The sequence below is a fragment of the Populus trichocarpa genome, chromosome 8 (genome assembly GCF_000002775.5).
Source record: "Populus trichocarpa isolate Nisqually-1 chromosome 8, P.trichocarpa_v4.1, whole genome shotgun sequence".
Classification (NCBI taxonomy): domain Eukaryota; kingdom Viridiplantae; phylum Streptophyta; class Magnoliopsida; order Malpighiales; family Salicaceae; genus Populus; species Populus trichocarpa.
In genome coordinates, this window is record NC_037292.2 from 10,462,507 (window position 1) to 10,489,584 (window position 27,078).

At 37.3% G+C, this 27,078-nt stretch overlaps 4 protein-coding genes across 8 annotated transcripts; 3 read left to right on the forward strand and 1 right to left on the reverse strand.

Annotated features, from left to right (window-relative positions):
- The first annotated feature begins 1,395 nt into the window (after nt 1–1,395).
- Nucleotides 1,396–4,676, forward strand: LOC7473404 (probable serine/threonine-protein kinase WNK9). 4 transcript variants are annotated; one of them, XM_002311584.4, is made up of 8 exons: nt 1,401–1,635; nt 1,742–1,779; nt 1,890–2,117; nt 2,252–2,472; nt 2,707–2,864; nt 2,948–3,389; nt 3,494–4,264; nt 4,376–4,676. In XM_002311584.4, the coding sequence occupies exons 1-8, from the start codon at nt 1,561–1,563 to the stop codon at nt 4,549–4,551; spliced, it is 2,109 nt and encodes a 702-aa protein (XP_002311620.4). In that variant the 5' UTR covers nt 1,401–1,560; the 3' UTR covers nt 4,552–4,676. The 4 variants fall into 4 exon arrangements, with proteins under 4 accessions (XP_024461927.2, XP_024461926.2, XP_002311620.4 ...); XM_024606159.2 differs by having other exon boundaries at nt 1,396–1,635; nt 2,716–2,864; nt 3,494–4,676; XM_024606158.2 differs by having other exon boundaries at nt 1,398–1,635; nt 3,494–4,676.
- Nucleotides 4,677–6,823: 2,147 nt separating this feature from the next.
- Nucleotides 6,824–9,792, reverse strand: LOC112323273 (uncharacterized). Its single transcript, XM_052455398.1, has 5 exons — nt 9,154–9,792; nt 8,850–8,952; nt 8,679–8,734; nt 7,460–8,483; nt 6,824–7,340 (listed from the first exon to the last, which is right to left on the reverse strand). Exons 1-4 carry the CDS (start codon nt 9,568–9,570, stop codon nt 8,307–8,309), a joined length of 753 nt encoding a protein of 250 aa, XP_052311358.1. The 5' UTR covers nt 9,571–9,792; the 3' UTR covers nt 6,824–7,340; nt 7,460–8,306.
- Nucleotides 9,793–10,086: 294 nt separating this feature from the next.
- LOC7467486 (40S ribosomal protein S24-1) lies at nt 10,087–12,930 on the forward strand. Its single transcript, XM_002311585.4, has 5 exons — nt 10,087–10,315; nt 10,416–10,457; nt 10,541–10,711; nt 12,371–12,457; nt 12,561–12,930. Exons 1-5 carry the CDS (start codon nt 10,244–10,246, stop codon nt 12,591–12,593), a joined length of 405 nt encoding a protein of 134 aa, XP_002311621.2. The 5' UTR covers nt 10,087–10,243; the 3' UTR covers nt 12,594–12,930.
- A 4,090-nt stretch (nt 12,931–17,020) lies between these two features.
- LOC7467487 (uncharacterized) lies at nt 17,021–26,990 on the forward strand. 2 transcript variants are annotated; one of them, XM_024606230.2, is made up of 8 exons: nt 17,021–19,779; nt 20,624–20,756; nt 20,863–20,951; nt 21,711–21,949; nt 24,140–24,226; nt 24,621–24,720; nt 24,858–25,074; nt 25,153–26,990. In XM_024606230.2, the coding sequence occupies exons 1-8, from the start codon at nt 17,503–17,505 to the stop codon at nt 26,361–26,363; spliced, it is 4,353 nt and encodes a 1,450-aa protein (XP_024461998.1). In that variant the 5' UTR covers nt 17,021–17,502; the 3' UTR covers nt 26,364–26,990. The 2 variants fall into 2 exon arrangements, with proteins under 2 accessions (XP_024461998.1, XP_024461999.1); XM_024606231.2 differs by having other exon boundaries at nt 24,858–25,068.
- Nucleotides 26,991–27,078: the final 88 nt, after the last annotated feature.

The following is a 27,078-nucleotide window of genomic DNA, read 5'->3' on the forward strand; positions in this document are numbered from 1 at the left end:
AGCCGATTCAATAAATCTAAAGTGTCATTGTCGAATAAAAAAAAGGATAGATATACCCTCATCTTCATTTTTTTCATGTTTGTTAGATTTTGATTATTTTTTGAATGAATTTTTTTGTCCATGTCCTATTTCATTTAGAAACGACATAGTTCTATCCCAGTACCCTAATAACCTCACAATCCACCTTGGAGTCTGGAGATTTTGTGAGGTGGTGCAGTTGACGAATCATCTACTCTGACACGCTTGTACAGTGACACCACATCATTGTGGTCGTTAATGCTCAAAAGTAGTTCATAACTCGTGGTTTACGAGGAAACAAATAAAAATTGAAAACTGCTTTAAATAGTGAAATAAACACGAAACCTTTTAAAAGTTCCACTTCACTGATCCCATAGTGGACTCCATGCCATGATCTCCGACGACAAGACATCGTCCTAAATTAATAACCCAGCCACATAATCCGAGGCTACCTTAGGTGTTAATTAAAGATGAGATTTCAATTGAGAATACATACAATACAAATAAGGGATTCCCAAATTCCCAATTACTGGTCTAGACACTAATTAGAAGAAGCTTAATTCATCATATTTTAAATTTATTTTTTTAATAATTATAAGTTTAAATTTTTTTAAAATTATTAAAAATTTATATAATTATTAACTTTAAAATTCGTAAAATTAATTAAATATATTTAAACCGACTCGGATACCCAAAACTCAGCGCTAAATAAACACCAAATGACCCAGCGCTAACATGAAACTCTAATCTTTACAGGTAAACGGTACCCGCAACGGAAAAAGAAAAAGTAATAAAAACAAATATAAAGCTTCATAAGATTTCCATGATGCAAAAATGACCTTTCAACGAAAATTAAAAATCCTAGCTCCCACCTTTTCTTCCGCAAACAAACCTTCTAGAAAAATAGATACAAAGAAAAACATGGTTGGTTCAGGTTGATGCAAGCTGTTGCAGGATAGAGAAAGTCTTGGTCTTGCAGCTCGTGACGAGATGGAGATCGGAGAAACAAGGCATGCACTTGCATAGAAAGATAGCGTCGACCAGACAGAGGCTGTTTTGTTGGGTTCTGTCCTTCAGTCTGATTGTAGTAATTGTTATTTTTTTAATATGATTTTTATTTAAAAGTATTTTAATAAATATTTTTTTATTTTTCAAAATTTATTTTTAATACAACACAGAATGATTGAAAATTATAAAAAAAATTAATTTAAAATAAAAATATTTTAAAAAAATTAAAAAATACTTTTTAACGAAAACAAAGAAAAGTCATGGTAGTTGGCTTTTAACTTTGTCCTTCTTATGGACTCACCGAGGCACCAACTACACTTGTGACTTCCTCTTTTTTTCAGTTACTAAATAATAATTATTTTTTTATCTTCTTTTAATCTCTTTCCTTCACAAAAAGAAAAAAAAAATAACAATAATATTTCTGCTCTTCAGTTTTTTCTACTACTATTAATATTGTGGAGAACCAGCAAAGTATACTTCCTTCCTTCTCTCTTATCTGCTTAGAAATTTTGCAGAGCTTTAAGGATATATAGAATGAATGGCCTTACAAGTCTTGAAACAGATTACTTGGAGTTTGTTGAAGTTGATCCTACTGGCAGATATAGAAGAGTAAATACGCATTTACGCATACCCTCTTTCTTGCATGTTGTCATCAATATTTGGAAATTTGAGTTTTGAGTCTTACATAAACGTCTTTTCTTTATGCTTTCTGCAGTACAATGAAATTCTTGGCAAAGGAGCTTCAAAGACTGTGTATGGATGTTTTCTTTTTTGGGTTTTAATTTGTGGGTGGTTTTCCATTTAAATGTGAATCCAGTTTTTTCTGAACGCGATGGTTTCTATTTTTGTCTATTGCGTTGCAGTTATAAAGCCTTTGATGAGTATGAAGGAATTGAGGTAGCTTGGAATCAGGTGAGGCTTTGTGATTCCCTCCAGAGACCTGAGGATCTTGAGAGGCTTTACTGTGAAATTCACCTACTCAAGACCTTAAACCATGAAAACATCATGAAGTTTTATACTTCTTGGGTTGATACTGCTAACAGGAACATCAACTTTGTCACTGAGATGTTCACCTCTGGTACTTTAAGACAGTAAGCACTGTTCAAGTTTCAAGAAATTTAGTCTTTCCTTCTTGTTGGTTTGCTTATCTGGGTGATTGAAATTCATTAATTATTCAATGTGGGCACGTTTCATTCTTTTTTTGAATTTCAATTTTTCTGCGTAGGTATAGGCTAAAACACAGGAGAGTAAATATTAGAGCCGTCAAGCATTGGTGTAGGCAGATACTGAAGGGGCTTCTCTATCTTCACAGCCATGACCCCCCTGTTATCCACAGAGATCTCAAGTGTGACAACATTTTTGTTAATGGTAACCAAGGAGAAGTCAAAATTGGTGATCTTGGCCTTGCTGCAATCCTTAAGAAATCCTACGCTGCTCACTGTGTTGGTAAGTTCAGCTAGGTTTCTCAAATTCCTTCTAAGCTCTAATCTCATCCTTTGGTTTTTCAAACTGAACACTTACATATGGTCTATGCCTTTTTACACTTTCCCATGCACTCATAATCACTTTTCAAACAGAAATGCTTGCAGATGATTTTTTCTAATCCAGAGTGCTTAAATTAAACCAACTGCTGAAGCTTCTTCAGTGTAAGTATATATTTGAGTTTATTTTATTACCCAGGAACACCAGAATTCATGGCTCCAGAGGTTTACGGGGAGGAGTATAATGAATTAGTTGACATCTATTCTTTTGGGATGTGTGTCTTGGAGATGGTCACCTTTGATTATCCATACAGTGAATGCAACCACGCTGGTCAGATTTACAAGAAAGTCGTATCTGTAGGAACTACGAACTCTTCAGTTTTTTTACTGATCCAATTTATCTTCATTACTTTATTTTACAATTTCTTATTTTCATGTAGGGGAAAAAACCTGATTCTTTGTACAAAGTAAAAGATCCTGATGTGCGGCAATTTGTTGAGAAATGTCTAGCAACTGTGTCCACTAGGCTCTCAGCCAGAGAGCTTTTAAATGACCCTTTTCTTCTAATTGATGATTGTGGATTTGATTTGAGACCAATAGATTATTACCAAGGAGATTTGAATGGAGCAGGTCCTCTTGTGACACAACCTCTCTATGGAATTCATTGCAGCAACAGCTCTTTGACCAATGGTTACACTGATTATCTGGGTTATGATCTTGAGAATGAAATAGAATACCATCAACTTGAGCTTGAGACAAGCCCAATTGATCTTTTCATCTGTCAAGAGGATGAACATTTGGGAAATGTTGACATTGCAATTAAAGGGAGGTGGAGAGAGGATGATGACATCTTCTTAAGGCTCAGGGTTGCAGATAAGGAAGGTAAGAGAAGTTTCAAATTTCGAGACCTTATTGTGTTTTGACATAGATGTTGACTGAATAATGCAGCATAAAAATCATACTGACACTGTAATCTCTCTATGCAGGCCACATACGAAACATCTACTTTCCATTTGACATTGAGACTGATACTGCATTTAGTGTTGCGACTGAAATGTTCGATGAGCTTGGTATTACAGACCAAGATGTTTTGAAGATAGCAGACATGATCGATGGTGAAATCTCAACCTTGGTACCGGAATGGAAGAGGGGGATGGGAATAGAGGAAAGTCCACAGTGCACAGATGCAAGTTTTTGTCAGAATTGTGCTTCACATGGTAACCTACAGGATTATTTTTCATCAAACAGTTCAGGTACCAGGAACCTGGAAGTCCTTCCGTGTTCTAAACATGGATGTGCTGCTGTGCATGGGCGGTTCGAGGAAATCACATATCAAGTCAAAGGCCCTGAGCAAAGTACTAGTACTGATTGTGCCCCTGTTTCACCAAGCCAATCTACAAGCATCAATTGTACTGACATTTGGGCTCAGCGAGATGCACCCAATTCACAAGGATCTAGAGAGATTCATTGTGGTCAGGGTCACAGCACGACAAACCATACAATCTTTGAGGAGCAAGAAAGAATCGTAAACATGGACACTCTTAGAGAATCAAACGCAAGAAAATCTACCTGCGAGAATCCTTCAGCATTTAGCACCACTCACTGGGATGATCATGAGAACGAAATTAGGCAAGAATTAAGATGGCTTAAAGCCAAGTATCAGATGCAGTTAAGGGAGCTCAAAGACCAACAGTTGGGAGTCAAATCAAAACCTTCAAGCCTGAGTCCTAATTCAGATAACATGGAGCACCAGAAAGGTAACGTGCGTTCTCTGCCTTTGATGTTGCCTAAAGAAAAGAGAGGAAACAATGAAGCTGCCCTGAAGTTTCTTTCCTCTGCCAAGAATTTTACTTCTTATTTCCCTACAGATGCTGATAAAAGATGTGCTGACTCAGCAAATAAAGAGGTCCAAAATTGTGAGGAAATCAACAAGGCATTCAGCCCCGAGCAAATAATCACGGCTAAGAATTTCTATGCAGGAGCTTTGCTTCCACATTCCCTTCACAGGGCAACTTCCCTTCCTGTTGATGCTGTAGATGTCTAAATGTATTTTTATGATTTTTCTTACGAATTGGTCGACGGGTAAGTATGAATTTAAATAAATATCATGGTTATAAACTGAAATATTAATTAAAATTTTATCGCAATTCCAACAAAACTTTTTATTTCTGTGTTATTTTACCATTTATTTGTATTTTACATGCTAATTGCCCTCCTCTAAACTCTAAGCCTGAAATCTTGAATTCCCAGAAGTTCATGATTCATTTTAATGAAATCATATTGTGCCCACTGCCTCTACTTTTCTCTCACATAGTCAGAGCCTTGTAGGATAGATTGACTCACGGAGCAAACTGAAGTGGAATGGTCCCATGCAATTTGAGCGTTCATATACCTCCTACCTAGTAGCAGGCATATGCTTCCAGCGTGATGTACTGGGTGATCACAAGTTGCCAACTTGAGCTGGACATATCTGAAGGATGTGTGACTGATGCAATACAGCACTATTCCAATGGGCATATATCCCTGCCTCATGCCATTATTGCGACCCGCAAATACCTTGCGTCAGTGCCAGCGTGTGGAAGAAAGCAAAAGAAAAACTACCATGCTGTGGTTCTACTTCGTTAGTTTAAGTCCTCAAACTTTTTATCTTCTTCTAATCACGTGCTGATCCTTTGATTTCAAGCAGTTGAGTGTGACGACTCTCAACCCTCTAACCTCCTGCATACGATAACGCACGCACCAGTATTCTTACATTTTTATGATACAATTACTTGAGTGCATGCGAAAAATTGTAGAATGCTCATAAATACATGAAATGTCCTTTTTTTGTCATCAGGGGATTTTCTTTTCATGGCATTGAAAGTGTTTTCGTGGTTTAGAAAACAGTAAGAGCATTGTTGAATTTTCAAGTCGAGGCTAAAATAACATAAGTAGATCAGTTATTATAAATTAAAGGATTGAGACTAAATTACAACAAATTATGAGTTTGAGGGCGTGTACCACAGTATTAGCAACACCATTGATAGTAAGAGGACAGATGGAGCTAACGGAGGAAATCAGAGTCATTTTCCCCCTTCTATAGAGTAGCTAATGATGTAGGAATCCATTCAAAAGAAAAGAAAATTCCATCCTAAAAAAGTATTAACTTTGAACTTTCACTTTTGGAAACTTATAGATTTGTGTCATGGCGGCATTCCAAGCATGGAAAAACTTGAGCAGTAGAAAAGTTATCCAACGCGGAGAGAGCTTCCTTTATGACCTCTCATTATTGATCTTTTTTAAAAGCTAGCGCCCTCCCAGCCCAACTTTTTCATGTAGAATTCAACGTAGTATGTGTTTTTTATTTAAAAATATATTAAAATAAATTTTATATTTTAAAATAAATTTTTAATATTAATAAATTAAAATAATTTGAAAAAATTAAAAAGATATTGAACTTTTTTAAAAATATTTTTAAAACACAAAACAAATGTAATTAATGCCGGCATCCCATCCCCCACTTTCTCACTTATGGCTCCATGACTTCTTGTTGGGTTTACACAGGGCTGTATGACTACGAAGCCTATAACGTGCCAAATATGCTGGTGTGTGTCTTAGTCGCCTATTAATTGGAACCTGCTACCCATAATTGTAAATATGCACGTACCATTATTGTCATCTGTGGAAATTCGAGGCTTCACATTTCCGATCAGTTTACAGAAACCAAACTTGCAGCTCGATTTCGGTACTGTTAGCTTGAGAATATCAGACACGATTAATCTAGAATGAAATATCTCTACCGAGGGATATGGCAGAGTTGCAACCGTGGCTTGTACTGGGCACACTTCTCGTTTAAGTTTGATTGCTGAAATTATTCTTCTCTAGTGAATAAGCTACATGATTATTTTACACCTTATTCTCTGTTATCTTTATCTGAAATTAATACTACGTACCCCTGCAAATAACTTTAAATCAGGACTCTCGATTTCAGAAATTAGAGCTTAAAAACAAATATTTTTAAGAAATTCCTGCTCAGGCAAGGTATTATTCTCTGCCTGCGGAGTCCATAGCACCTCGACAGCCCATATACAACAATGGTAACGTATATCAGATACAAGGTACGCATAGTGGATAATACAATATTTAGGATGTCATTATTATTACCTCAAGTTCTTGTGCATCAACATTCAAAGATCGCAAGGCACCTTTGATTTCCTCTGTGAATGAAGATAGGTAGTTTATAGAAAGTGAAGAGTCAAGGTAACAAAACTTGGCTACATAAATGGCACCAAACTGTTTGTGGGATATATGTGAAATTAAACGGGATGGTCGCATCAAGTTACAAGAACAAAAACTATCATCCTCATATCCATCCTTTGTTGTCAGATTAATTTCTTATGTTCGCCCGAAAAGTACCTGAAGTACAAAACTATGATTATGATACAAACAAGCCCTGGGTAGAGCTTGTTTATTTGGAAAATAGAAAATCAAATGGTAAGCCTACAACAAATTTCTCAACTGTTGTGATATTCGCAGAAATTGTGTCTAAATGAGGTAAGTCTTTACAGGCAGATATAAACAGAGTGAAGTTTCTTAGCACATAGAGGTGTCAAAAATATCCTAGAATATATTGTAATCAATCCTAAAAGTGGGGGAGACTATTGACATAACGAAAACATCTTCCTACTTGCAGTGTATTGCGTTCCAAAACTAAAAATTGCCTGTCATCAAAGTTTCGAACAGATGCCTTTATCAGGTCATAAAATCCGGCCTCAAACGTGGGTAGTTTTGGAGAAATCCCTGCTCAGACAATGTTTCATTCTCAGCCTGCGGAGTCCAGAGCACCTCTACAGCCTATATAGAACAATGGCAATGTTTATCAGATACAATGTACTTATAGGATCAACAGGAGGCCCAAACTGAGAAGTGTTATATAGTGGATAATAAAATATTTAGGATGTCATTGTTATCACCTCAAGTTCTTGTGCATCAACATTCAAAGATAGCAAGGCACCTTTGATGCCCTCTGTGCTTCTAATAGCAGGAACTTTGTACATACCGTTAGCAGCCACCAGGATTGTCACCTGTGAACGGGTGTCAAGAGAAAAGTATGGGTAGAATAATAAAAAATACAGATATTTCAGACTTTCAAAATACGTTCTGCAAGAGGTCAAGTTAACAAGTAGGAGCCATCTAAAGACAAGAATAAAAAACTAGTATTGGCTTCTGTCCAGCTCACGCATCACTTCTTTCTTGGATAACAAATATCCCCTTATTTTTCTCACAGCATCATTTTAATTCCATTTGAAGGAGGACGCAGGAGATTTCACCGTAAGAAGATCTAGATACAGATAGTCTAATGTTTACCAATGATAGTTTAGAAAGGAGAGATTCAGCAGACATTTCAGAGCATCAAATAATGTCTGGTTTATACATGTTTTTGTTTCATTTGAAGCTACAGCGAAGGCTATCTTCAAGTTAACAATATTCGTGATACGGAACTTCCTTGATCAATTAAATAAGCACTTAAAGTAGATTCAGTAACAATAAGAAAATGAAAGAAAAGGAGAGTTTGCCCCTGTAGCAGTGTTTTGTGATCATATTCCTTTTGTAGAATTTGCATCTAGGGTTTGGTGACCATGTGCTACCAAAAAAAACAAAAAAACTCTAAGGTTCAGAAGCGTATGCTGCTCCAATTGATCAATCCAAAGTCATCCTAAAGAGTATTTAGTAGACATGTAGTACTTTGAAAAGGATAAAGTATTACGAAAAAATAGTTAGCTCAGTATGTCAAAACAAACAAGAAAAGTAATCGATTTGTCAGAGGAAGTACTTGAAACAGATGAACTTACTATAATTTTTTCCAGGAACGCCTTCTCTTTGTATATTGACGTTGTTGAAATTTACCAGTGATCCTGCATGACACTTCTCGTTTTCTTCACTCGAGAGCTGCTTGAACCTCATTAGCACTACTCCAGTGGTACTATACTTTTCTACCTATTAGAAAATTTGTGGGGCACATAAAAACGTTCAATCGTTATATGATCTATAAGAAGAAATGAAGATAAACAAAGATTAGTGGTCAGCGACAGCTTCTATTGATTGCTTAAACATAAGGCAGTGACTATTTCATAGGTATGCAGTAAAGAGAGGGGCCGAAATCAGTTACAGAATAAAATAGGTTTGACATACCGATGAAAAGCCAGAGATCATGTATTCTGGATATCGTAGAAACGCCGACACTGTTTCTGAATCCATAGTTGAAAAAGAGACACGGCATTAGTTGAATGCCACGGAGTCAAAAACAAATCATAAATATGATGTTCCAAAAAAGATACCAGGAAAGTCCTGATCATAACTCACTTGTCAGTATGCGGTGCCATCCCCTCGCTGTAGAAGTGTTTGCAGTGCTGGAAATTTCATTGAGCTCGTTTTGAAGTGAAAGAGCCTTGCCCATTAGGCCCACCTACAATGTCAGGATTGCGAAGAACTATAAACTAGCTCTAGCAGGTTTTGGGTATTGATTTCTTTACTGCATCAGATTCCTTCTTTTACAAAGGAAAGCAGGAGTCCTTGTTTAGAAACCAAAAGGACAGTTGATTTGATTTGAATCTTTGTTCTGTTAAAGAAACCAAAACACTATCACTATCCGATATTCAGAGTGTACCTGAACCATTATAAGCGTGTACTGTTCTGATTTTATTGGCTCTCTCCTGTACTGTTCTGATTTTTTCCTTTTCCGATCTTTTTGGTATTCAGAGCAGCAGAAGGCAATCATAAAACCGGCACAGAATAAAACTAAGATCACGACGCCGGTAACAAATATTATAACATCTACTTTGCTGCCTCTCCGTCCTCCTCCCTGCCCTCTACTTCCCCCAGAGTCTATATAGTCCCAGGAAGAAGAGCCTCTTCCGACGGGGGAGAAAGAAGAGCCACCGCCTGAAGAGACGGGAGAACTTTCTCCAGAGGAGCCACCCATTGAACCACAATAGGCGGCCAAAGATATATACAAGAAAGACATTAAGAGAAGCAAAAGAAACGCAAGAATTGGTGGTCTACTAAACTTGATCGTTGATGCCATTGTGCTCTGCTTGTCTATATGTATGAATTATGTTAGGCTTTTCAAGATTCTTCTTCTTTTTTCCTGTGGGTTTTGGAGAGATTACGAGTTTTTTATTTTATTATGGATAGAATTACGAGAATAAAGAAAGTTAGTAGGGGAAAGGGGGTTGGTATTGGACTATATACGTAACGGTTTCGCTTCGCCCTATAGTTGCTAGTTAGTTAGAGTTGTAGCTTTTGGAACTGGGGAAGGATGCCAAGTTCAATCAGGTGCAGGCGTGTCAACTAACAATTGGTCCCATCTATTATGAACCCATGAATCTGGACCGTTTATCAATTCAGACGTGTAATCTATCTGATGTTGTTGTGGATGGACTGGAAAGTTACATTTGACCTGAACTCAGGCCCGTATTAGGCGAGTCTTTTTTGCAGGCCCATGTCCTTTGATTAGATATCACGAGCTGGAGCCGGATAGATCTAATCACACACTGGAGCCGGATAGATCTAATCACACACTGGAGCGTACAACCACCGAGAGCCAAACAGAACCCAAACTGCTTCACACTGTTACTGCATAAAACCCTAATAATAATACCTTCATCTTCCACTCCTTGCCCAAAGGCAGCCTCCGTCCGAATCGAAGCCTATCAGCGTCGTCAAGGAGAGAAGAAGCCTATTAGTTACAGACAACCATGGCAGACAAGGCTGTGACTATTAGAACAAGAAAGTTTATGACAAACAGGCTTCTTTCTAGGAAGCAGTTTGTGAGTTCCATCTCTTCAGTTTCCTTTCTTTGTTCTTTTTTAGGTCTGTTTGGTTTCTAGAATAATACAGTCTATAAACTAACCATGGTTTTTGAAACAGATCATTGACGTCTTGCATCCTGGGAGAGCTAATGTTTCTAAGGTATGTGGTTAGTTTTTTTTTCATGTTCTTAACTGCTTTTTTTTCCTGTGATTTTTGGTATCTGATAATGGGATATTATGAAGGCTGAATTGAAAGAGAAGTTGGCAAGTTTATATGAGGTGAAAGACCTGAATTCGATTTTTGTGTTCAAGTTCCGTACTCATTTTGGAGGTGGGAAATCAACTGGGTTTGGGCTGATTTATGACTCTGTTGAGAGCGCCAAGAAGTACGAGCCCAAGTACAGGCTAATCAGGGTAACTGCCAATCTGCTTAACTCCCCTGCTACTGCTCTAGAATGTTCATCATCTGCGTACATTTAGTGCATTTGTTGAATGTCTTGTTCCTTTGTTAGTGTCGAATCATCTTTATGCAGCTGCAATGCGTATGCATAACACTCAATATGTTAGTGAGACTAATAGTTAATTCAAGGAAAGAATGGGAAAATAATACCTGCTGATAGATTTTTTCAGCATTATTTGATTAAAAGAAAATGTGATTATCTAACCCTTTGCTTGATTTCTGATTATGTGGACTTATTGGTTTTTGCTAGCTAGAAATTTCTCTGTGAATGAACAAACCTATTCTGTTAATTCAGATTATAAATAGAATCATGTGTGCGGGTAGCCTGCTCGTAGTGCAAACAAAGAACAAAACCTAGTGTAGGATAGACATTTTCAGAACCCGTCAGGATGCTTATTAAACTTCAAACATATCGAAACCTTTTCATGATCCAAGCTACTCGATTTTTTTCACAATAACTTTACTTGCATCAACTATTTCTCCAGTTGTATAAGCACTTTGGTCAAATCAGCTCTTCTTTACATCCATGTGGTATGTATGCAAGTAGCCTGGGAATTTTCTAGCCAATACCTTAAAACACACCTTTCAGTTTCTCTTAACTTTCAAATAGAATTCTGAGAGCCTATATGTATCACTTCTTTCTATAGCCTTTTGCACATTATTCACAGAGAGTATTGTCTCCAGTTTTGAATGCAGAAATGCAAATGCATTTGTGATCCTAGGATAGCATTAGTTTTAATTGGTAAGATGGTTTGAGGGGTTATGGATAATGTGTCACTCTACATTTCCATCAAGTCTTCACCTAATTGAGAGACTACAGAAGTTAGCTGCTATAGAAGTACTTTGCTTGCTGGTTGGATCATTAACTTGTCAATTTTTTGGAAAGTCATCTCCTGTGTTATTGATTTAGAGTCCAAATGTTCTCCTTTTTCCTTATGTTAATGAGCTGGGGAGTTTGGGGCTAAGGTTAGCTAATATTCACAAACTGTTGTATGATGATGCTGGATGCATTTTTATCCTTCTTTAGACATGTTTCACAAAAGCATCTGAAACCTGCGTTATAAAGGTTTTTTTATTATGTTCAAGACAACAGATTCAACATTTGCTTACAGCTTATATGTGTAACATTTTTCTTGCTACAATTCAAATTTGACTGAATTGATTCTGGATCAATAACGAGGAATTTGGTACCGCTAAAAACCATTCAAGGTGAAGAGAATATTTTTTTTGCCAATGCAATGGAAGCTGATATAGACAAGCTGCAGTATGAAGATGTTGAATGCCTTTTTTACTCTTCTTGAGACTAGTATCAGAAATTTTTATGTTCAGACAATGCAGATTCTATATTTGCGCACTGCTTTGGTGTATTTGTTAGAATAATTATGTCTGCTTTTATTGTTAAGCCTCACAAACATCTACAGTTTAGGATATATGCTAGCTATTAGCTCTTTGATCTGGAACCATATTTTCCATACGACCACCACATGTATTGGTGAAACAAGAAACTGATTTAGTTTTCTGAAGTTCAACATGATTTTGTCAGTGTATACTGAGTACTCTAGTGCCTGGGGTTTTTGTGTTTTATGCTGAATAATTGCTTGTTTTGATGATAGAATGGACTAGCCACCAAGGTGGAAAAATCAAGGAAGCAACTGAAGGAAAGGAAGAATAGGGCCAAGAAAGTTCGAGGTGTAAAGAAGGTAATTTAGCAAGTTTTCTTTGGCAATCCCATTCCTTATTATTGGATTTTTCTAGCCTCCACATCCAAACTGTTGATCCCGGACATGTTTCTTCTATGTGCAGACTAAGGCTGGAGATGCTGCAAAGAAGAAGTGAGATCTAAGTGAGTGAGCTACCTACCCATCACAGTAATACGACTGGGAACCTGGATGTTTCCTTCTTGCATTTTATCTACCAATCCTCCAATGAAGTTTTGCAAAGTTTTTTTGTTTTGGGACGCTTTAGTTATTTTTGCCAGCTGTCTGAACATGCCCCTATAGAGGTTTAATATTCGAGGAATCATTTGTTGAGGTGAGATTGTGTGACAATTTTGCGTTGGTGATGTTGTTTTGGGTGGTCCTGATGCTGCTAATGCAAATTGTTCTCACTTCACTCTTCACTCTTTTGGAATTCTTATGCCCTATACAGGATTATGAATATTTTTGTTTTCCAAGATTTCTTGTTAGTTTCTACAAGCAATTCTTGATTGTAACGCTGTGTTAGTCCTGACCTCAAATTTACTGCAACAGAAGTTGACTGTCAGTTTCTTCAAGGGGAAAAGGGTCATGGCCTGAGCGTTAAATTCTATTCTGAATTCTTCACCTGTTGTGAGCGTGGATAGTCTGGATGCAAACGCATTACCCGGTGATGTAACTGGATGGCATTGGTGCTGCATGGTGAATACAAGTTTTTAGTGCCTCCATGCGACAGCGGTAGCTGGAAAAAATTGACTATAGAAATTGACAGTCAGGTGTAAAACTTCAGCATGAGCTGTAATTGATATTTCAATCGATCATTTCGGCGCGTTTCTAAGCGTTGACTATCTCGAAAATTCCTCCCCTTTTTTCCTCCTCCTCCCTCTACCGTCACCAATCTCCTTCCTTCTCTCTCCGGCCCTCCCATTGCTGATCTCACATCTTGACCATCAACATCCCAAACCGAAGAAAAAAACATAATCTCCAAAACCCACAAATTCACAACCCCTCCATCTAGATTCAATCCGATGAACGTGCAGTAGTAGCTTTAAAACATGAGAATGACCCTTGAACTACACAACAACACTTCAAGAAGCCTCTTGAACAGAAAAGGGCACAATTAACACACAAGTTCTAGCGTCCAGTGATGATGTTGGTGGCCTTTTTGAAGTGCAATTTTTTTCCTAGCGTCCAGTGTGCGAGTCGATTGTGAAAGAACTTGGACTTTACACTGTTAGAATATTGCCTAGAAAGTAACCATATAAATAAGGCGCGCAAGGGGTATGCTGGCGGGGCAGGGGCCCGCACCAGCATCAGTTTACTCTGGTAAAACTGTCAACTTCACCATCATAAATTACAGATAACACAAGAGTTATAGCAAGGCACAGGATTATTGAACATAATCTATTACTCGTAATAATTCTTCATAGTATTCGTTCTTGTCAGGTGACGCCCATGGAAAACAAAAAAAAAATGACAAGACATAGGCTCCACATCACTCTTCCAAAATGAAGAGTAGACTATTCCTTTTGCAGGCAAGGATCGAAATCTTTGACTGGAATATGTGAATGTTTGAAAATGAAATCTCAGCGCATACTGGTTTTATTTTTTAAAAGTGTTTTTAAAAAATGTAAATTTAAAATTTTTTATTTTTATTGTTTAAAATTAATATTTTTTTAATATTTTTATATTATTTTGATGTTTATTAAAAATAATTTTTTAAAAAATAAAAATATTATTTTAATATGTTTTCAAACAAAAAAATATTTTAAAAAATAATTATAATAATACTTTTAAAAAATTAGGTGGACGCGCGTTGGTGCAGCTTTTATTATAAAAGAAATCGAAAATCTTGCATGTTTATGGCAGTAAATGCTTCGTGAGTTTTTATATTGCAGAAAGTGCGATATAAAGGAGAAAAAAGCGAGAGCAAAGGACAAGAGAGTCCGAGAGTTTTGAGCGTAAGTACGTGTTCAACTTGTTGAATAATGATTTAAGCTTGACTGAGAAAAAAAAATTAGTTGGTTAATTTTCAACATTATACTGATGAGATCATTTTGAGATCCCGTTGTTCTAATAATAAAAGTTTTTCTAGTGGATTTTGAATCTATGATTTTCCCCTTTCATATTGAGGGATTTTTCCATGTAAAATATCATTAATTTTTACACAAAACAAGGTTGAGTTCTCTGGCTAGGATGTGTTTGTTTAAGAAATATAGCGCACACCATGTATTTCATTAAAAAACAAATATTTCATGTTTTTTTTATGGTATATTCCGTGGTATATTTTACAAATAGTATTATTGTGGTGTGTTAGAAAGTGCGTTCCAAGCCAGCGGATTGGTGGCATGTGAAAAAAAAGAAGATAAAAAAGAAAAAAATAAAGGAAAAGGAAAAATCAAATTATAATGTGCTTGTACATGTGTTATAACATGATAGAACGTAACCTAATGACTTTAAAAAAACCAAACTTTACAACAAAATTAAAATTAAATAATAGCAGCATGGTCTGGCTCCAATATTCCACCTCAACTAGTCGATTGGTTGGATCCAGTTATATTAATCAGTTGACTGTTGCATACAAAAATCATAATTTTATAAAAATTTTCTTTCAAATATGTTTTACGAATCAAAAATGTATTTGTTTAACTTGCAAACTCGAAAATATACAACAATTAAAATCTTTAAAAGTTATTGTTCACATGGTACGGTGATTTTGAGCTATGAGTCTGTCATAACTGAACGAGGATCTGCCCCATACAAATTATGTTGATGGCCTAGCTGATGTATTTATAGACCAGCGGGATGAGATCAGTCTCAAGAGGAGGTCTGATCGCATCAGACCAAAATGACAACTCAAAACGACCATAACTTTCGATTCAACCGTCGGATTGCACTTGAATTTTCACAGGAGTTTTCGGAGGCAGTTTTCCTTGTATTGGCTACTGTGGCGCTACGCAGACCATCAGATCTTTAGATATTAAAAATCTCACAGACCCCCTGGTTTTGACAATTTTGAGATTTTCCTTATTATTTTTGGAACCAATTAACCAATTTCACTGATTATTACAAACTGACCGATCAATTGAGCTAAAAATAGCATGGTTTGACCATGTCGCGCTTTAGAAATGTGATATTTACTAAATGTCACTACTCTGAAGCGCAATAATTATTTTACTGCGTTATATGAAACTAACATGGTCAAACCATACTATTTTACCAAAACTTTTTGTTTTCATGTCAATTCATCAAAGTTTTTTTATTTTTTGTGTTAATTATTAAATTTATCCAATTATAACACTATCTAAATGGTGTGGGGGGATCACTGTTCACCCCCACACAAAGCATGTGAATTACAATAATTCACAGTGCTTTCCTTCTTCTTTGTTTTTGCTAACTTTTTCCTTTTTTTTTTGTTTTTTTTCAAGATTATTTTTTTTTCATTTATTTTTTCTTTTGTTTTTTCCAAAATTATTTTTGTTGATTTTACTTTTTAAATATTGACCTGATTAAAATTTTGCTTTGTAATTTTTTTCTTTAAAATACTGTGGATTGCTGCGATGTTTTTCCACATAGTTTTTCTAATTTATTTCTTTATTTTTCTCGTTCAATATTAAATTAGATTTGGACTCGTAGTGAAAAGAGCGGTTTCGAGAGAAAAAAAAGAAGAAGAAAAAGATACATTCCCAAGTTCACATTGGCCTTTTTTAATTTTTTTATGTTCAAAGCATTTTTAACGTCGCTTTTACATACTTTTGGAGATCAAGTCTTGACAAGTTATTGATGTTCATATAATTCGTTCCTTTTTTTTCGAGATTCAAACTTTTGCGGCAAAATAGCAGTAGAAATTATCTAGTTAGCCCTTTTTTTTTTTTTTTTTATCGAGTCGTTAATTAAATGGAAATGAATGAAATCAACCTGGGAGATACTATTCCACCAAAAGCAAACCAAGAAGAAAAAAAAGCCTACTATGCATTATGTAGTTTATTGTTAGTAAAATTAAATCGTAAAATTAACTCTTAAAATCATATATTTTATGAGTTAATATTTATCTAGCATATAAGCAAATAATTTTTGTGTTATTACCTAAACTTCATCGAGAATAATCTCAAATGATTTTTATAGATGAAATTATTTATTGTGTATATAAATCATGCATGAATTTATTTTTTAATGATTTTACAATTTATTTTAACAATTGAAGTTTATATTATATTTTTCATATATTGTAAAAAACATATATTCTTAACAACGTTGTTGTGGTTGTTAGGTATTACTATAAGAGCTAACTATAAAAATTAAACCCGGAACAACCTGATCTCATCAAAGGGAACCAAAATCCAGGTTCTCCACCTATAATCCACCCAATCTACTGTCGTCCTTCCTGCTCCCCACGCGCTCCACCTCGCAATTCTACGTCACCTATCTAACAAGAGGACCACCATCTGAGTCATCCTGCTATGATCTTGCCACGTCATAAGAAGCCCGGGCACCATTCCACCTGCCAAAATAAGATTGGTGACGCCACAGGGAGAATTGGAGGGAAAACTGGAAAATAGTCATACATGCATGCAATAAAGAGAAAATTAGACCAAAAGAGAATAAAGAAAAAAGGAAATAGAAACAGAAAGAAAAAGAAATAACATAACAGTAACAGGGAAGCTAATGGCTTACTGGCTTCTTTGCTTATAATTTTAGACAGGCTATTCCTCCTTCCTTAAAAAAATAAAAAATAAAAATACCCCACTCTCCATTGCTTTCTTCATCGGAAAGTTACGTCAGCAAACGGTGATGCACCGCGTTTAGATTTCCGTTTACAGAATCCGGCAAGGTACTACTATTCTTTTTCTTGATAATAACGCTGAAAACCCAAATCCTCGACTTCTTTCTATATATAGTGGCATCAGATCTGGTGGCGTTTACTTTGATATTGTGATTTGAGATAGATTTAGACTATAAAATCTGTTCCTATTGGAAATATTTTGTATTTTGAGATGATTTTGAAGGGAATTTTGGAAAGTTAGGGTTTTTGGGTGTTTTTTTTTGTCTTTATGGAAGAGGGAAGGAGATCTGGTGACCCATCTGGGTATATAGTGAAGAATAGGAGTTCTTCAGGTTGTTTGATTGTGAGAAAGAAAGGTAATGATGGTGTGGGAGGTGCGGGGTCTTCTGGTTCACACAAGGTTTTTGAGTCAAAGAAAGAGAAAAAGAGGCTTAGGGTGGAATACAGTGATTCAGGGTCTAGTGACGAGTTGTTAATGCCACCGCGTAGAAGGGTAGGCCCTGAAACATCGAGGGCATGTAATGGTTTGAGTGGTTATGAAGAGAGTTATACTGGCAGGAAGAGAAGCAGAGGGGAGGATATTAGGCGTAACGAGGTTGGTTTGATTGGTAGGAATGGGGGGGATTTGAGTGAAAGGAAGAGGAATAAGTTGGATATGTTTGGGTTTGATGAGTATGATGGGAATGGCTTGGAAATGTCGAGGAGGCAGCAGTTTGATGATGGTGGAATTGAAGGGAGGGGGTATTTCAGGCCGATGATGCCAGGGAGAAGCGGCATTGCAAGGGAATATGAGTCAGGCTCCAGTAGGCATGCTGTTATTGATAGAAGAAAGAGTTCATATTTTGAGAGGTCAAGTGGGCCAAGTCAGGGAGGTGATATGGTTGGAGCTCGGTCATCTTTGTCGTTTTTGAGGGATAGTTATGATTCTGATGAACCCATTCGGGTTCAGGGGAAAAATGGTGTTTTAAAGGTGATGGTCAACAAGAAAAAGAAGGTTGGTGGGTATTTGAATAGTTATGATCTTTTGGAAGCTGAGGGAAATAGAAAGGTTTTGAGAGCAGAGGAATCTGTGAAGAAGAATGTTCTAATTCGTCCTCCTGTCTACTCTGATCCTAAAAGCCTTGATAAAGCTGGTTCAGTTTCTAGGACAGAGAAGAATGCTATGAATATGAAGAAATCGGTGTCAACTAAGAATGGTAAAGTCAGTGATAGGAATTCAGAAGACAGTGAGACATTGTTGAAGTTGGGACCAAAGAAAGTTGAAGCTCACAATCCTATGAAGACACCATTGGCAACAAAGAAAAGCAAGGACCTTGACATGGATTCTGATGACAGTGATGCATCTTTAAAGCCGGGACCAAAGCACGAAGGCAAAAAAGCAGGGGACAAGCAGGGGACAAGCAGTGAAGGTGAAAAAACCCCTTACAACCAGCACCCAGAAACTAGAATCAAAGAAGGAAAAGTTAAGCGAGGTAGTGGCACGGAAAAACAGAAGTTGCGAGAACGGATAAGGGAGATGCTTCTGAATTCAGGCTGGACAATAGACTACAGGCCTAGAAGGAACAGAGACTACCTCGATGCAGTTTATATAAATCCTACTGGAACAGCTTACTGGTCCATAATCAAGGCATATGATGCCCTTCTAAAGCAATTAGATGAGGTTGAGGCAAGATCCAGAGGTGATGGCTCTCCTTTTACGCCTCTATCAAATGACGTGCTCAGCCAACTAACAAGGAAGACAAAAAAGAAGATTGAGAAAGAATTGAAAAGGAAGAAAAGAGATGTCAGCGACAGCGAGGATGCAAGAGAAACTACTGTAAGAAAGTCAAGTACCAGGTATGATGAGGAGAGCCTGGACAGTGGTAGCCGTGAAGAGAAACTAAGCTCCTTTGTAAAGCAGGTTGGAAAGTCATTGAAGAGCAGAACTAGTGGCAATGGTTCTGTCAGTATAAACTCTATAAGTGAGAGTTCCACGCATCATTTACACGACGGCACTGAGAAACCATCATCTGGGTCCAATTCTCTTCTGGGAAGTAAAAGTAGAAAACTGGGCAGATGTATGTTGTTGGTACGGAATTCTAATGAGGGCACATTCCTGGATGGTGATGGATTTGTTCCATATTCGGGGAAACGGACACTCCTCTCCTGGTTGATTGACTGTGGAACTGTGCAGTTGAGTGAAAAGGTGTGCTACATGAATCGTCGACGAACAAAAGTGATGCTGGAAGGGTGGCTTACAAGAGATGGAATTCATTGTGGTTGCTGCAGCAAAATCCTCACAGTATCGAAGTTTGAGATCCATGCAGGGAGCAAACTGCGCCAGCCATTTCAAAATATATATCTAGACTCTGGTGTTTCTCTTTTGGACTGCCAGATTGAAGCATGGAATAGGCAGGAATCAGTTAAACGCCTTGGTTTTCAAGCTGTAGACATTGATGGTAACGATCCAAATGATGATACATGTGGCCTCTGTGGAGATGGTGGAGATTTGATGTGTTGTGATGGCTGTCCATCAACATTTCATCAGAGCTGCTTAGATATAAAGGTATGTGTAGTGGCATGTTTTTTACTTTGACCTTGTGATCATGTTGGTGTCTCCTGTTTTCTCCATGATGTTCCCATGTGGCCTCTTTTTCCATCCCGTAGTCTTGAATGGTATGGGAACAAAAGAATGGGAGAAGTAAATGGCTGGAGTTGGATACAATAATACTGGCAGAATATATATATGTGTGTGAGGCTATATCTTTTGCGTACTCTTATGTTCAATTACCCACAAGTATGCTTAGTAATTGTGCCCTATAAATGGTCCCCTTGGCTCCACCACATCATACAGGTTATAGTTGGGTTGGACAGAAAGAATAACGATACATGTTTTTTGATCGTAGAAACTTTACAGATGCTTGGATTTTGCATTTTCATAGATGGAATATATCACTCCACTTGGGAATAATGGAATTTAAGAAATCCACCTATTTGTTATCTCACAACCCGGTCCTAGATCTGCCACTTGCATGCGAGCTTGGTTGAATTTACATGAACCATTTTGGTTGCTCATTTGGGACAATCCCAACAAAGGTAAACCATCTTACTAGATGGTTGACACTGGAAAAATACTTGCACATAATGAATGATAAGGTTGATTATTACACACTCCAAATGATATTCTGAGTAAAACACTCATCGAGCATTTGGTTTTCTTTTTTGGGGTTGGGTTCAACTTGCACCTTAAAAGTAGGGGGCAAGTTTAATCCACTAGCATTGTCCAATAACACAGGAATTTATTGGCTACGCTAGCATTTTTGTTTAATAATATTGCTTAGTAGCTTTGCTTTCCTCCATTTGTTTTGGCCTTGGCATTCAAAATACTCATATTTGTCTTCTCGTTGCAGATGCTTCCCCCAGGTGATTGGCATTGTCCAAACTGTACTTGCAAATTCTGTGGGATAGCGAGTGATAAAAATGCCCAGGGAGATGATACAACAGTCTCCAAGCTTCTCACCTGTAGTCTGTGTGTAAAAAAATGTACCCGTCCTGTTCTTCTTTGGTTTGAAATCTTCTGCTTCTATGCATATCTTTGTTCGCACTATTGTTCTGTTTTCATTGACATTAACTTTGCATGTCTCTGTAGATCACAGTTCATGCACACAGGAGTTTGATGCTCTTTCCATTGACACCAACAGTCCAGTCGCTAGGTTTTGCGAGAAGAAATGCAGAGAGGTAATTTTTCAGGGGTTTGGTGAATTTTAGTTATCCTTTTCAGCAATTTCCATGATTTTAATATTTTAATTTCATGATTTTGATTGATTTAGTCTTACTTGTATACTTTAGACTATATGAGGATCATAATTTAATATTTTGCGCAAAACCTTTTAATTTCATGATTTTGCAGAGTAATGGTTATTAGGTTTTTTAGCTTTGTGAAACATTTGTAATTTTGTGAGTCTAAGATTTTTGGCTTCACTATTTCAGCAACTGTATCAAGGCATTGGTTAATACCAATGCTAAATCAGGAAGCTATTGAGTTCTTAGCTTTCCAATTCCTTTTCCCTTTTGCTTTGTCTATTTCAAAGGGTAGCACATGATTTTTGTGTCATCACACGATGGATTTGGTGTTGGTAATCCAGTATCCTGTAGCATACTGCCTTCCAGGTGGTCTAGAGCATTTGTTGTTTTGGAAATTAGATTCTGTTGCATAAGAAATTTCATATTTCAAGTAAAACTTTTAAAAATGTTTTATGGAAGCATTACTCTTCCTTTAAAACCAGAAACCTTTCTTTGAATCTTTCTGTAGCTTATGCATTTTAAGATCTAAGATCTAGGGACATCTTTTTATTAGTTTTTAATCCATAAAATACATCTGGTTTTGTTAGTCGGTGACACTTTTTTTTCTCTTGCTGGTTGGTCTTTGCTACATTGTTTTCATCTATATTTGCAAAAGATGCACTATATTGATGAATCCTTTTATTGCTTGTACAGCTCTTTGAACAGTTGCAGAAGTATCTTGGGGTCAAACATGAACTAGATGCTGGGTTTTCATGGTCTCTAATTCATAGAGTAGATGCAGATTCTGATGCCTCTCTCCAAGGACTTCCACAAAGGGTGGAGTGCAATTCGAAGCTGGCTGTTTCTTTGTCTGTCATGGACGAGTGCTTTTTGCCAGTTGTTGATAGGAGGAGTGGGATCAATTTAATTCAGAATGTTCTCTACAACTGTGGGTAAGCATTCTCAATTCTCAAATAACATGGAATGAATGTCTTTAGACATTCTACTTTGATTGAAAATTGTGGCTATATTATCGCATACATTTGTGAGCATGGATGCATGAAGCATTTATGGGTTAAAATAGTATACACTCTGAAAACTTGTTTGTGCATAATTACTGACAATTGGTTTGGTCTTGAGGCAGTTTTTGTTGAATGCAGTGTTTTGGATTTTGCTGCAATTCTCTTCTGGTTTATGATGAAGTCGATCAACAGCGTTAAAGTTGTGTTTTCATTTAACATATATAGCTTCTTGGATATGAATGCTCAGTTTCAAAATATCTAGCTGTTAAGTATTATAACTTACATTTTTTTAATGGAATCACTTTGCTGTTAGATATTATCTTATGAAGTTTTTAATGTGATTTGCATTGCCAATTGTTAGGAAGAAGTATGTGTATGTCAACAAGGAGATTAAACTTCCTTGCATATTCAAGTTGTGTATACCTTTGCATAGAATGAACCATCAGATGCACCTTTGTACGAGGTGGTAATTTGCTAAGCTTAGACCATAAGAGCACAGATGCTACAAGTTGCATGTCTGATGTAGAGGATTTTTCGTGGATCTTTTTTGGCTCGATCACTAGGTGTTTTTTGGTTTCCCAGCTCACTCAATCCAATCTGGAGCAAAACACCTTCTAAACGAACTTAAAAAGTACTGAACCTGTATACTTGTCTTGTTAATAGCAGCAAGCTGAGATTTGCTTGGGCAGATGCATGCATACACACTAGTAGAATTGGAATTGGAATTAGTTCAAGTCTTAACTTCCACAGAAAAAATAATTCGAGCCTTTATACTTGGCTCACCATGGGGCTCTTTTTAAGACTGATCCCAGTAGCTGGTGGCAGTTATGTCAATCCCAGTTATGTCTTATGTCTTTAATCCAAGCCACCTTTTTGTCCCTTGGATTTCAGCATAGTCTCTCTTTTTTACTCACCAGGCACAGGGCATCTAAATATCAGTCTAGTCTTATAATAATGCCACACAGTTCATATTTTCTTATAACCTAAGTCAACCAGATGGAATTACATTCTAGCTAGAAATTACCTCATATTATGAATTATGTTAAAAATCTGGTGCAAGAGTTCTCCGTGTAAGAATAGATCATTAATAGGGGAGCACAAAATTCTTAGGCATCTGCGACTCTCATGAGGGTAACAAGGGGCTGGCAAAAAGAAAACGTACAGCTGCTAATGAGGAAAAAAGGAGGGGGAGGGGCTTGGGATTTTGAAATCTTTCTTAGCAGCTCAAACTGCCTTTGCATTACTGGATTAATGCTGGTGCAGTGCATCTACTCGATCACATGCCTGAGTGATATCCTCAAGTGACATTATGAGAGGTGGGTTAATGCTTCTATAATGAAAGTGGAGTCGTCCAGGATCACAGTGCTAGACTAGAGTTATCTGGTAGTGGCCAGGGATATGCTGAACCCTTGCTTAATTTGCCCAAGAAACGGGGGAGTAACCAATGGAATGGATAAGCTTCCTTGTCTTGCTATCTGTCACTGTGCAGCTCTTGTTGAAGAGAGAATCATGAGGAAGGCAACTTGTGCATGAATCATCTACACATGTTTTATGCCCATGTAGAAAGCACAGGTTATTTCAATTGTTGAGCATGGTCTAGCCATCTTCACACCATTCTCTCAAATTGGGCGCCAACATATATGTGCTTTTGTGTCTCTGGTTTAATAACAATACATTGATTTGAGACTGCTCTGTGTGACCCATTAGCTCTAGTTACTTTGTGGTGCCAATGTCTCTTCATATTGTTATTGGTATGACTGCTTCAGTGACCCTCTGTTTTTCTTGCTTTCTTTCTTTTTTCCTGGAGGTTGCTAAAGCTTTGCTGATTGTTCGAGTTCTTAATTGCTTAGAACTTGTATGAGATATTTTCTCTTTTTTCTGTTTGTCCATCAGGATCATGACCGTGCGACTTTATGAATATATGTGCCTGAGTGTATGAATTGTTGAGAGTCCAACAAACATATTTGGTTAACTTGGAAGCATCCTCCTCCTCCTCCTCTTCTTCTGGATAAAAGTTCATGTGCCTAGATTCTTTCTTTTTTGTAAGCATGCTGCATGGCTTTGTTATATGACGAGTTCTTAATTTTTCTGCCATTCATTAATTGTCATTATCTTTTTCAGATCAAACTTTAACCGGCTGAATTTTGGTGGCTTTTATGCTGTTATTCTGGAAAGGGGTGATGAAATAATATCTACTGCATCCATCAGGTTCTAATCTATGGTCATTTGCTTGCTATTCCTAGTGCAATCTCTAACTTTTGAATGGAGTTTTCTAGAATCTTTTAAAAAGTGAGTGACTGCAATTCCTGGAATCAGATTTTCTTGTTTGGAAAATAATGATCACATGTTATGCAGGAGTCATTCTCTTCTTAAGACTGTTGTCTTTTATTAATTTCTTGTTATAGATAACTCTGCGAGTCTATTGTCTATACATTTTTGGTTCCCCTGTCATTTAATGTAGCAAATACCTGTATGTTTTACTAAGTTAGGTTTTGGTATGGAGGACATCGTGTTCAGTTTGAATACAACTTTGCTGTGTGTGTGTTTGAGTGTAGATTTGCTTCAGTTGAATTCTGATAATGGCACCGTCCTGGTTGGTTAGGTTCCACGGAACTCGGTTGGCAGAAATGCCATTTATTGGAACTCGCCATATGTACAGGCGTCAAGGGATGTGCCGTCGGCTTTTCTATGCTATTGAATCGGTAAGGAATAAGAACTGTTTTGCTAGTATTTACATATTTAAACTATTGAAACTACAAGTTCTTATTTGTCTTGCCTTTGGTTTGTTTTTTCCCTGCTATCTGTTGATAATCCAATTAATTTTATTTTTTCTTCTCAGACACTATGCTCTCTGAAGGTTGAGAAACTGATTATCCCTGCAATTTCTGAACTCATGCATACATGGACAGAGGTTTTTGGTTTCACTACTCTTGATGAATTACTCAAGCAAGAATTGAAGTCTATGAATATGCTGGTGTTCCCTGGTATAGATATGTTCCAGAAGGAGCTCAGGCAAGAAAATATTGATGGAAAGAGGAGTACCAGCATAGGTTTTGGTCAGATGCTTTGTTCAATTTTCTCTTTTTAACTTTATATTCATGTCCTGTTTTATTGATCTACATTTCTTTCAACAGGTGCAAACCAGATGGAGTTCGAAGAAGACAGTGAATGTATTAAAACTGTAGTAAATAAATCTGATGCAGATTCTCCAGCTGGGCATGATGCTCATGATTGTGATAATAGTGGTTTGGAATGTTCGATTGGGAAAAATGAAGTGGCTAGTGCTAGTTCTGATTCCCAATGCGCTGATGTTTCCTCGAACAATGTCTCTACTATGAATAGTTCTTTGGATGTGTCTCATGGACTTCAAAGTGCGGTGCCACTCAAGGAGGAAACCATACAGACAAATTCTAAATCAGAGGACAAGTTGGTTCAATCTGCTGTGGATAAGAAAAGTGAATGTGTCTCCTACACAACTCATGATGTACGTGAGATGGTTAAATCCAAATCAGATTCTCCTGTTGAAGATACCTCTCTGACTGGTTTCAAGGGAGATGTGGCAGCTATGGATACAGATACCCAACTTCCAGGTGCTTCCCTAGGCGATGCCTCGGGGATGAGTGGTTCTTTAGATGCTTCTTGTGAACTTAAAGATGCAGCACCTTTTGATGGGACTTCATCTGCTGATTCTGAATCAGAGGGCAAGATACTCGGGTCTGCTTCTATAACAATCTTGAACGTGAGTGGTGACAGTCAAGAGGAAAATAAATCTGAAATGGCTTCTCCTGCCAAAGACAGTGATCAATCTTGTAAAGTGGATGGAATCAATCTATTTCATTCATTGAATCTGAATGAGTCTGTGTCCGGGGAACTTAAAGTTTCAAAATCAGTAGAAGAGAGTGGATGTGCTGATTCTCAATCAGAGGAAACGTTTGTGGAAATAACACTGAAGATGGAAACTATGCCCCTATCAGATTCCTCTGTTGTAAACAATAACGTGGCTTGTAATGATGGTGATTTGAGTGATATTCCTACAGGAAGTGTCGATATGGTATCTCTTGAAGCTGTCCCTTCCATAGAGAAGACAACTGCAGAAAACTTTGTCGAGAAGGTTAATGAAATTTCAGGTGTATCTGTTTCTGGATTCAGTGGTGCCGAGGAGAATAACATGCAAATCGAGTCCAACCCAAATAGTGAAATTGGCCATGAGAGGGGAATCAAATTAGACGTGGTTCCAGAGGCTGTTTCTGATGCAATGTATTGTGGAGGAGCTGCATCGCAAGTGCCGGAGGAGAGTTCTGTGATTGATGCAAGTGAAGGGAAAATCGAATCTGGCTCTATCTGACACTAACACTTCCACAGAATTCCTGCTATGTGTTTCTGTGCTCGACTTTCATGCGGAACTTGGAATGCTCCAACTGGTTCGTGATTGTTAGGGCACTGTTTTGGCATAAAGAAGCACCATCAATCGTTGCAATCAGCGCCGATACCATTTCTTAGGATGATTTTCAAGATTCAGTTTGTACTATGGCAAGCACCAAGATAAATTTTGATACCAAAGAGTTGCAATTCGATCTCTCGATGGAATTATCAGGTGTCATATCTGCTCGACGATGGAGGAGAATCTAATGTCGGGAAATGCAGTCAATGGTGGAGGCTGGTGGCAGATATGTGGAGATGTTCAAGTGTTGATGATCAACGTATTCATGCAATGCAGTGTGTACATATCTGAATCTGCCGAGATCCAAATTCGGAGTTTCTTACGAAGTCTTGTATTATTTCATTTTCGTATGGCAACATCTTGACACATGACGTAGGCGGTTGGAGAAAGATTTTGAACTCTATTTTTCCATGTAATTATAACTTATCCTCTCTTTTTTTCTCCTTATTCCTCCTTTTCCCATGATGCCTGCACTTGATTCATAAATTTTATGTCATTTGCGAGCTGCCCTTCTCCATTGAGTTTGAAAAATATCATATTATTCACTTCTCATTAGATGGGTCTTTACAGAAACTAAGCTCCCGAAGTTCGTACCCAGCCTTCTGATTGATAGTAGTGC

Excerpts from the sequence above, each read along its gene's own strand:
- LOC7473404 (XM_024606158.2), top strand. The coding sequence starts at position 1,561 with ATGAATGGCCTTACAAGTCTTGAAACAGATTACTTGGAGTTTGTTGAA. Across the intron at positions 1,636-1,741 it reads CTACTGGCAGATATAGAAGA|TACAATGAAATTCTTGGCAA; the intron begins GTAAATACGCAT and ends TGCTTTCTGCAG. Across the intron at positions 3,390-3,493 it reads CAGGGTTGCAGATAAGGAAG|GCCACATACGAAACATCTAC; the intron begins GTAAGAGAAGTT and ends CTCTCTATGCAG.
- LOC112323273 (XM_052455398.1), bottom strand. The coding sequence starts at position 9,570 with ATGGCATCAACGATCAAGTTTAGTAGACCACCAATTCTTGCGTTTCTT. Across the intron at positions 8,953-9,153 it reads ACACGCTTATAATGGTTCAG|GTGGGCCTAATGGGCAAGGC; the intron begins GTACACTCTGAA and ends CTGACATTGTAG. Across the intron at positions 8,484-8,678 it reads TGATCTCTGGCTTTTCATCG|GTAGAAAAGTATAGTACCAC; the intron begins GTATGTCAAACC and ends ATTTTCTAATAG.
- LOC7467486 (XM_002311585.4), top strand. The coding sequence starts at position 10,244 with ATGGCAGACAAGGCTGTGACTATTAGAACAAGAAAGTTTATGACAAAC. Across the intron at positions 10,458-10,540 it reads GGAGAGCTAATGTTTCTAAG|GCTGAATTGAAAGAGAAGTT; the intron begins GTATGTGGTTAG and ends GATATTATGAAG. Across the intron at positions 10,712-12,370 it reads CCAAGTACAGGCTAATCAGG|AATGGACTAGCCACCAAGGT; the intron begins GTAACTGCCAAT and ends TTTTGATGATAG.
- LOC7467487 (XM_024606230.2), top strand. The coding sequence starts at position 17,503 with ATGGAAGAGGGAAGGAGATCTGGTGACCCATCTGGGTATATAGTGAAG. Across the intron at positions 21,950-24,139 it reads AATGTTCTCTACAACTGTGG|ATCAAACTTTAACCGGCTGA; the intron begins GTAAGCATTCTC and ends TATCTTTTTCAG. Across the intron at positions 24,227-24,620 it reads ATATCTACTGCATCCATCAG|GTTCCACGGAACTCGGTTGG; the intron begins GTTCTAATCTAT and ends CTGGTTGGTTAG.